This window comes from Lampris incognitus, chromosome 13 (genome assembly GCF_029633865.1).
Source record: "Lampris incognitus isolate fLamInc1 chromosome 13, fLamInc1.hap2, whole genome shotgun sequence".
NCBI lineage: Eukaryota > Metazoa > Chordata > Actinopteri > Lampriformes > Lampridae > Lampris > Lampris incognitus.
The window spans coordinates 50,838,147-50,849,107 of NC_079223.1; the positions used below are offsets into that span (position 1 = coordinate 50,838,147).

The 10,961-nt window shown below is 44.7% G+C and overlaps 1 protein-coding gene across 1 annotated transcript in view; it reads left to right on the top strand.

The window, feature by feature from the left end:
* Window positions 1–5,744, top strand: part of LOC130122581 (collagen alpha-1(XIII) chain-like) — an 80,763-nt gene extending 75,019 nt beyond the window's left edge. Inside the window, exons 29-31 of the mRNA XM_056291511.1 lie at window positions 1,358–1,411; window positions 1,594–1,647; window positions 5,688–5,744. Coding sequence (XP_056147486.1) covers window positions 1,358–1,411; window positions 1,594–1,647; window positions 5,688–5,744 — 165 coding nt within the window. The remainder of the gene's footprint in view (window positions 1–1,357; window positions 1,412–1,593; window positions 1,648–5,687) is intronic.
* The last annotated feature ends 5,217 nt before the right edge of the window (window positions 5,745–10,961 follow it).

Genomic DNA, 10,961 nt, shown 5'->3' on the forward strand with positions numbered 1-10,961 from the left:
GTACAACCACCCAAACAGCCTCCTTCAGGACTTCTGGCTTTAAGGGAAGGGTATTACATGTGACTTTGCTCAAGCAGATGAAAGGGGATTATTAACCTGCCAACACCAACAAAACACAAGGAGTTACTGACAAACACCATCACTCACAAATACTGTCATCCACCACCACCGCCAGCTCCATCACCATCACCCTCTACTCATCAACATGTGAATGTGTTTTTATGGAGTCACTTGACACTGCTTCACTTATTACCCCCACCCAACCCCCTCAACCCTTCTCCACACCTTTACCCCCGTCCAACCCCCACCTGTCCCACCCCATCACCAACACCTCTCCATCATCTCCGCTCTCTAACTGTGTTACACGCTATCCAGGGGGCTCATGGGTTAGACGGCAGACCGGGTCCAGTGGTGAGTGGCGCAAAATCCTGTTCTGGTCCCCCCCTGACCCTTCTCCTCCAGTCCTTGCCCCCCCCCTCTTTTCCCAGCTCCTCTTCCTGCACCACCCTCATGCACTGCTACAGCTTGCTTGCCTGTCTGTCTGTCTGCAGCTGGTGTCTTGTCATGTCTGCTTGCCGTCTCTCCTCAGCACTTGCTCCCTCTCCTCTGGAGAGGGCATGCCTGTTTTCTCTTAATTATTTTTGTTGCATTGGCATTTGGAAAACAACTTTCACCAACGTGCTTCATTTGGTTTATTGAACTGTCCATTACAGACACGTGTGTGTACAGCTACTCTGTGTGATCGGCATTGTTCTCATGCCAATGCAAAATCCTCAACCCTCGTCTGGTGTAACAGCTTCCTCTGCCTCTCGTTGTCCTCCAGCAGCAGTACCCTGCAAGGCCACGGCTGCTGAGGAGCAGCAGAGAGGAGCATGTCCGTGCCGCATGCTCCCATGTCCAATCACCTGGGCAGTATGGTCTACTCCTCATGTCTTCTTTACAGACAGACAAATATCGGATATGCCTGATATGCAAGGGCTTTCTTTCCAGTTCTGACCACTACTAAGAAAGAGGGCTGCAGCAGATCTCTGTTCATACTCTGATTTATTTTCCTTCTTTTTAAATGATGGCTTCTCAGTAGTTCAATGAGCTTGGTGTGTTTCTGTTGCAGGTCCAGTAACAGGACGGAAAAATTGCACTGAATAAATTCCAAATCCACCCTGTGAAATATGGCTGAGTTTATAGATGAGTTCTGTCTCCAGCTGAGTGATGTGTGATGAGCTCATTTTAGTAATGTCCACTGAAATCCACCCAGAAGCTTGTTGATCTACTGATCTCACACATGTGGGTTCCTCTGAGAGCCTCCATGCTGTCCAGTGAGACCCACTGACAGGAGCATCTGTGTGCCTCTTCACAGGGTCTGATAGGACCAGCAGGTCTACCAGGGCCTGCAGGACCAAAGGGCGAGAGAGTGAGTATCTCTTTCCTACAGCTGAACTGAACCAACCTTTTTATTTTCTTACCTGGATTATCCAGCATGCATCAACACAAGTGTGTGTGTGTAAAAATGTGTGTGTAATGTAAGGTTTTGTGTGCAATAAATAATTAAAGATTTGACAAGAAAATACACACTATCCTATCGTGCCATCGCAGGGTGTGAAAGGAGATCCAGGTGTACCAGGACCAATCGGGCCTCAAGGCATCCCTGTAAGCCAATCAATCAATCAATCAATCAATCAATCAATCAATCAATCAATCAATCAATCAATCAATCAATCAATCAATCAGTCAGTCTTTAGTCACATAGCACATTTTTACATGAAAATGTAATGCACTGCTCTTTACGTTTAGTGGAAAAATGATGAATGATGAAAACAGAATATATAGACAGACAGACAGAGAGAGAGATACAGACAGACAGACAGACAGAGACAGACAGACATAGAGAGACAGACAGACAGACAGACAGACAGACATAGATAGATAGATAGATAGATAGATAGATAGATAGATAGATAGATAGATAGATAGATAGATAGATAGATAGATAGATAGAGAGATAGAGAGATAGAATAAAATTTAAACCTTAAAAAGATGGAGTGACGTAAACAAAGAGACAATAAAATAGAATGATATGAATAAAAACAAAAGTGACTGAATTAAAACTTTGTTTATTGTTGTGGCATATTCTGTCATTTAAAAGAAATGTGCTGCCCTGGATACCTTTTAACATGACACCTGAACAGGTAGCGGCACTTTGATGAAACTGGAGTTCATAATGCTAGCTTCTTTTTTTCAGGGTTTAGTAGGACCACATGGAATCAAAGGAAACCGGGTAAGATGGCGTAATTCTTTCTTTTTTTGCTATCTCTCTCTGTCTTTGTTGTTCAGACTAGGATATGTGAATTTGACCGGAAATAATACATTACATATAATAAATACATTACATACAATGATACATTACATATAATAATATGTTACATATAATAATACATTACATATAATGTGCTGGGCACAAAGAGACACAACTGCTTTGTGCTCGGACTCAAGACTTTGACATAAGTCAGTGTAGCTGGTTATTCTTTATAACGCAGCTGTGAACGTTTTATCCTGTTTCATCTCTGCTACCTTGTTGCACCACTACAGCCACTTAAGCTGTAAAGTAGGAGGTGTGAATTAACATTCTGAACATCAAACAATGTTCCCAAACATGTCAGGTCACATGTTCTCTTTGATGTCCTCTCTCTGATGTGGGTCAGAAGGCCTCGTGCTCAGGCTGGTTTGTGTTTCACGGTGCTCAGAACGGCTCGTCAACATGTCATGTCCTTTTGGTGGCAGACGTTTGTTTTGCAGCGGCTGTTTTATGTGATGTCATCAGTGAACCTGAACAAATCACCACGGATCATGACACACTTCTGACAAATGACATTCACAACGGCATTTACCAGTCAGGAATCGGGAACAATTTGTTGTCATCTCATTTATGTGCTTGCGTACACAAAAGAGACGAAATTTTGTTTCTCCCAGCCCACAGCAGTGCAACACAAGAGACAAAAACACATATCCAAAACCTTACAAAAACGACACCATCAAAAACAAAACCAGAGAGAACAAAGCAAAAAAAAACACAAACAGTCAATAACACAGTCCATTCAGTAAATTTGCAACACAATTAAAAAATTTCACTGTCCAGGAGAAGGAACGCCAGCCAGGGTGACTGTCAGAACTGCCGGTCTGCATGGACTAGCAGTTAGCTTAGCCTGCCCCGCCTCCGCGTCCTGTCAGACCGCCCTCGGTGTTTCCTCTTTGGGCACAGCTCCGGTCAGGGCCGTGGTCTTTGTGCCCACAGGATGCAGCAGACCAAGCTCCGTCAGCCGATCCAGCGCCAGCTCTCCCAGCCAGACACCTTCGACACACCTAGCAGCAAATTCGGGAGGCAGCAGGGAACCGCCGCAGCCGGGACGGGAACCCAGGTCAACCGTACCACGGGCAACTACGTTAACCAGTCGACTAAAGGGTCCGACCCGTTAGCCAAGGGCTAGCGAGTCTACTTATCGGTGCACATTACACTACTCCCCTCCTTCGGGAAGCGCATCTCCACGCTTCAGCATACATGCTCCCTCATGCCTCTGGGCTCACGCGCTTCCGATGACCTCACGGTCTCACCATCCCACTTCTGACACCAATGTAGCGAATTCGGGGGGGGGCAGCCAGGAACCGCCGCAGCCGGGACATGAACCCATGTCTCCTGCACCACGGGCGACTACGTCAATCAGTCGACTAAAGGGTCCGACCCGTTAGCCAAGGGCTCGCGAGTCTACACCTCCGTGCACGTTACAACCTCCCCGCACTCCACACGACAACACAAACGCAGACACAGACAAAAACACTGCACAATCGACGCTAGGCGAGGCTGCCGCCAGACCACCCTCGGTGTTATCGGAACTGCCGGTCTGCATGGGCTACAGTTAGCTTAGCCTGCCCTGCTTTCCCAGCCGATCCAACACCAGCTCTCCCAGCCATCAAACGAAATCGACGATCACGGACATAAATCCTCATAAAATGTTTATTCCCAAGACATATCGAAAGGTTGATGTGAAATAATCCGTTCGGGTTTTTTTTACCCCTTTTTTCTCCCTAATTTTACTTGGCCAATTACCCCACTTTTCCGAGCCATCCCGGTTGCTGCACCACCCCCTCTGTCGATCCGGGGAGGGCTGCAGACTACCACATGCCTCCTCCGATACACATGGAGCTGCTTCTTTTCACCTGACAGTGAGGAGTTTTGCCAGGGGGATGTAGTCTGTGGGAGGATCACACTATTCCCCCCAGTTCCTCCTCCCCCCAAACAGGCGCCCTGACCGACCAGAGGAGGTGCTAGTGCAGCGACCAGGACACATACCCACAGCCGGCTTCCCCCCCGCCGACATGGCCAGTTGTGTCTGTAGGGACGCCCAGCCAAGCTGGAGGTAGCACGGGGATTCGAATCGCCAATCCCCATGTTGGTAGGCAACGGAATAGACCGCTACTCTACCCGGACACCCTAATAATCCGTTTTTAGTGCATTTGCTTCACTGTATTCCTAGAATGATTGAACTTTCCAATCATTTAGTTTGTATTTGCAGTTGCGTTTAGCTTCCCCGTGTTTCTTCCTGGTTAACAGGCCTGGTGTGATAAAACAGCCCTGCAAAATGAATTACTGCAAACAATGTACTTTATTTACAGGTTGCCAGTCTATCAGAAATTGTTTTCAAATGTCAGCTTCCCCTTCCTCTAAGAGAATGTCTATTACCTTTCCCATTAACATATGACTTTTAATATTCCAATTCCCATCTTTTAAATTTCGACATTTCATTAGCTCTCTCAGCACTTTCAACTGGGCTCAAGCAAAAACAACCCTGGAGAAAAGTATGTTTCGCTATAGAGGGACTCGACAAGCTGTTCAAAATCATCTTTTCACGGACTATATTCTCACACATTATGACTCTGTAAAGCTCCAGTTGAAGGTGCTGCAGACACAGCTATGAGATAGAAGTGCTGTTTTTACTCTTTGTCCTGTCTTCCTCTGTTTCCGCAGGTCTTCCTATTCCCCTTTCCTTCCCTCCACCTTGCTCTGTGGCCCGTGGCTCTCTTTTGTTTTTGCCGGGGTTGCCCTCTCTCCCTCTCACAAATCTCGGCCTCCTGCTCCTCCTCCTCCTCCTCCTCCTGCACTCTAATGTAGCCCTGGGTTAATCTTCCTCCTCTTATACCTCCTCTGTATTCCCTTTTATTTACTCACCTATTCCTTGCACCATTTCCTTCCCTTGTCCCCCTACTCCAATAGCTACTAGCCTAATCCCCCCAACACTGCCCAACTATTGACTTAGACATTGGCTAGCAAGTATGGCGTTTATGTTAAGGCAGTTTCGGTAACTGTTGCATGTAAGTCAGACAGCACATCGTATCCCTCTCATTAGAATTCCCTAGAAATAAGCTGTCACATCATCTTTTCCACTGGTCCCATAAAGCCTTTGAGCTTGGGAATGGTCGTCCAAATGGTGTTACTGTAATGTTATTTCAGAAATAATTGGGCTTTATTGTAAAGAAGTGTTTGATTACACTGGACAATGAAGATTTTGCTTCCTGAACACTTTTGGGTGTGTTTTGTGGAATTTTGACTGCTGATCACAAAAATCACCTTAAAATTTTCCCATCACATGCCGTTTTGTAGATATAACCTATTTTTGTGGTTTCCTGTCATATTTTAGGTCTACTCGTATATTACCTACAAAGCAAGCTGTTTTGGTCAGTCCAAGCATGCCTGAGCATGTACTCATTGTAGGTGACTGGGCATGCTGAGTCAGGTTAGATGCTGGCAGACAAGCTATAAAAGCTGCTCACATTTACAGATGCTGTTTGCACACATGTTGATGCACATGTTCTTCAGGCAACAGCATAGTGAGTATACTTAACAATAGGATTTATTTGCTTCAGGAAGATTTAATACAGCAGAAATGTCTCGTCAGTGCTGCGACAGCTGCGATGCATTCTGGTACATCTGTGGTGAGGATACGCTTAAGGCTCAAAGATGCACCATGAGTGCACTTATTAAGAAAGACTATGAGCTCTACTTCAGATGTAACACTGGTGACCAAGATAAACCCTGGGCTCCTCACATTTGTTGTGCAACATGTGCAGTCAACCTGAGAGCTTGGCTCAGAGGTACTCGGAGGTCAATGCCATTTGCAGTCCCAATGATATGGCGAGAACAGAAGGATCACATGATGGACTGTTACTTCTGTCTGACCAATGTATCTGGCTTCTCTACTAACAATAAGAACTCTATTGAATACCCCAACCTGCTTTCAGCCATGACACCAGTGCCACATGATGACAGTTTGCCAGTCCCGAAGCCACCGGAGACAAGGAGCCTAGATGAGGCAGATGAAAATGCCACAACACATGAACCAGATGTGGAAAACGACACTGATCCAGATGTTGAACCCGTTATGCCTGGTTATCCTCATCTGATAACACAGCCAGGATTAAATGACCTGGTCAGGGTCTTAGATTTGTCAAAAGCTGAAGCAGGACTACTTGGTTCAAGATTGCAAGGATGGGGTTTGCTGTCACCAGGTACAAACATTTCTATCTTTCAGAACCATCAAGATCATTTGACAAACTTCTTTACGCAGGTTGACAACCTGTTTCTGCACTGACATTGATGGACTGTTCATGGCTTTGGCTTGTGTGCAGGACCCACAACAATGGTGTCTTTTTATAGATTCGTCAAAGTTCAGCCTGAAAGCTATCCTGCTACACAATGGCAGTGTCCACCCTTCAGTACGCATTGGCTCTGCAGTACATATGAAGGAAACCTACAATAACATGGAAGTGTTGTTGGAACACATACAGTACAACAACTACGACTTGAACGTGTGGTGATGTAAAAGTACTGGCACTGCTACTAGGAATGCAGCTGGGATATACAAAGTACTGTTGTTGCCTGTGTGAACGGGATAGCCGCGCTACAGAGCCACATCACATTAAAAAGAACTGGCCGCTCTGTAAGCATTTCACTCCAGGGCAGAAAAGTGTGACATAAACCACTTGTTGACCCAACAAAGATATTTCTGCCCCCTCTTCTTATAAAACTCAAGAGTGATGAAACATTTTGTGAAGGCAATGAACAAAGAAGGTGATGGACTTCAGTATTTGAGACAGATGTTTCCAAGAGTAACTGATGCCAAGATGAAGGAAGGCATTTTTGTTGGTCCACAAATCAGACAGGTCCTCAGTGACAGGAAGTTAGAAGATCTGCTTGTGGGGCAGAGAAAATAGCATGGAAGGCATTTAAGAATGTTACTGAGAATTTTCTTGGCAACAACAGAGCACCAAACTACACTGAGCTGCTTGACAACATGCTTAAAGCATACAAAACCACGAAGTGTTACATGTCATTTATTCATTCATCCATCTTCACCCGCTTCTCCGGGGTCGGGCCGTGGTGGCAGCAAGCTAAGTAGGGCACTCCAGACGTCCCTCTCCCCAGCAACGCCCTCCAGCTCCTCCTGAGGGATCTCAAGGCATTTCCAGGCCAGATTGGGCATATAGTCCCTCCAGCGAGATCGGGGTCTACCCCAGGTGTCCTCCCAGTTGGCCGTGCCTGGAAAACCTCCAAAGGAAGGTGCCCAGGAGGCATCCTAATCAGATGCTTGAACCACCACAACTGGCTTCTTTTGACGCGAAGGAGCAGAGGCTCTAGTCCGAGCTCCCTCCGGATGGCCGAGCTCCTCACCCTATCTCTCAGGCTGAGCCTAGACACCCTACGGAGGAAACTCATTTCAGCCGCTTGTATCCACAATCTCACCTTTTCGGTCACTACCCAAAGCTCCTGACCATAGGTGAGGGTTGGAATGTAGATTAACTTGTAAATTGAGAGCTTTGCCTTCCGGCTCAGCTCCCTCTTCACCACAACAGTCCAGTACAATGTCCGCATTACTGCTGATGCTGCATCAATCCACCTGTCAATCTGTTCCATCCTATCCTCACTTGTGAACAAGACCTCGAGATACTTGAACTCCTTCACTTGAGGCAAGAACTCGTCCCCAACCCGGAGAGAGCAATCCACCATTTTCCAGCAGAGAACCAGTTATTTTAATGTTTCTCCAAATTCCTACATGATACAGAAAATCTGAAATTATTTTTTGTGTTCAGCTTGACATTGTCTATCATAATCTCAATTTTTTCAGGAAGCAAAAAGTTTGAAAAAAATTGTTGTCCAGTGTTACAGGTAATACTGACCACCCATGACAAATTGATGGAATTCATTCATTGTAAGATTAGACTATTGTCAGTTGACTTTACCCTCGACCTGAAGAATATACTTTCAACACATTTTAGCTGTTAGGTGACTCACAGTCGTCCTACTACATGCATTTGGATATTACATTTCATACGACACATTGTGCAGCAACTGTTAAGTGGGATTAGAAAGGTGACCTTTCCAGTCAGAATGTGGACTAACTACCCCTTCTTTATGTCCATTCAATTAAGTAAGTTCTCCATGTACAGGAGTTGCAAAAACTAGATATTATTTGTCATTTGTAGCTTTTTTGCATTTATTAATTTAGCAGACACTTTTATCCAAAGTGGCCTACAAAAGAGTCAGCAATTAGCATATGGATTTGAATGTTGCCATCTGGCATTACAGAACACTGAATAATAATCATATAATAAGATAATATAATGTAAGGTTTACTTTATTAATCCCTGTGGGGAAGGAAATTCATCCTCTGCAACTCATCCAAATACATACTGGAAACAGTGGACCGCCATGTAGCTAGGAGCAGTGGGCAGCTGCAGCACCCGGGGACCAACTCCAGTTCTTCTTTCCATTGCCTTGCTCAGGGGCACAGGCTGGAGTATTAACCTAACCATGCGTGTCTTTTTGATGGTGGGAGGAAACCGGAGCACCCGGAGGAAACCCACGCAGACACGGGGAGAACATGCAAACTCCACACAGAAAGGACCTGGGACGGCCTGGGGTTCGAACCCAGGACCTTCTTGCTGTGAGGCAGAAGTGCTAACCACTGGGCCACCGTGCTGCCCGATAAGAGTACTATATGAAGTAGTAGATGTAGTAATAGCACATTTTCTACATAGTAATGATATCATAGTAGTACTATATAAAGTAGTTATTGTAGTGCATTTGCTACATTATAATATCATAGACAATGATACATGTCATGTCAAGTGTATTTAGTGTAAGTGTGTCTTAGATCAGGGGTCCCTAACCTTTTTTGTACCATGGACCGGTTTAATATTGACAGTATTCGGGCAGACTGGGGGAGGGGCGGGGGTGGGTTAATAACATCGTCATCATCATTAGACATTTTATCTCCCCTACCTCTTCCGAAGAAACTCTCAAGCGACATTTGTTTTTCACCGGTACTCATGGTAGCTAACTAGCTGCTAGTAGTGAGTTGACTAAATGCATCTCTGAGTTATGAAGTTAATTACCATTGGTCTGCCGAATGCCACGTGAAGGAATGATAAAATTACATCACTGTACACAGTTCAAGTATCCGTTTCAAATTAAAAGCCCTCTAGCATTACAAAAGCCTGGTCCAGCTGGGCTTTTATTTGAATATTGGGTAACACTTTAGTATGGGGAACATATTCTAAGTAAAAAAACTTAATTACTAGTGAATTAGTAATGATGAAGATGTCACTTTAGTATGGGGAACATATTCTAAGTAACAACAACTGAATTTACTGTAATTTAACACTATTAACACTCGTACTTTTGTGTTTTGTTATGTAAGAACAGAGCATATTCATTACGTGTTAGTAAGGGAGAATAACTGTTCTTGTGGTACTACCACCTTATAAAGGCCATACTAAGCAAAGCATATGGAGATGGTACTACTAATAAGCAATAATTCTGAGGTTATAGAGGGAAAACTCATAGTTAATGGCTTACTGGTTGTATAATAAGGCCATGCAGAATACGGCATTAATAGGTGCGTAATAAAGACCAATGAAGAGCCAATATGTTGCTAATTTGCATGCTAATACGCACCTAATTGATGGTGTATATGTTCCCCATACTAAAGTGTTACCATATATGGTATATCATATTGTTTCCTTGTGGTCTGGTAGCAAAAGCTTTGCGCCCCGGTGCCGGTCCGTGGCCCGGTGGTTGGGGACCCCTGTCTTGGATCATCAAGAGGTGGTGGATAGGATAACAAAATACGTAGATTTACTCTGACACATGTCAGTTAAACAGGTAAATTATGCCATCAAGCGCAAATAGAAAAAGGGCTCAGGAGTAAAGGTATATTTATGTAAGTATGGGCACAACAGTAACAGCTGGCACCCATTTATATTCAAAGCAAAGTCTCACCATAGACCCCTTTCAGGACCGAGGTAGGCCTTGGCGAGGGATGTTTTTAGGCTTTAAAGAAGCTTCATCATCACTGATAATCTTTCGTAAAGAAAATGAGAGCATAATTGGACAATCGTCACATGTTGTTTTCCAGAGAGTATCATGCAGATAAATTTGGAGTACTGTAGAGTTTACACAACAGTGAAGTACTTTGTGTCGCAGAAAATTATCTGGGCGAGATACTTCGGAAGAAAGCCATTCACCAACATCAGTGGTTCCTGCTCTCCCTCCCCTAACTCCCTCTACTAACCCTCCCCTCCACTAAATTCACAGTCGACAACTATACCTGGAAAATAAACAGAAGTATGTCAGTATTGTTTTCTTAGAATGCCGTATTTACCCTGTGTCTACATACATATTAGTCAGAACACCAGTCAGAGGATTATGCTTTTAGAAGACCAAACAAAATAAACATATTTGCTGACTGTGGCGAACTGACCAGGAGGACTAAATTCTGTCTTTTTTAATGCACTGTTTGCAGGGAGAGAGGGGCAAGAAAGGCAACAGGGGGGCCAAAGGGGATAAGGGAGACCAAGGAGCCCCCGGATTAGATGCCCCCTGTCCGTTGGTATGTCCGTAATCTGTTGTGTAA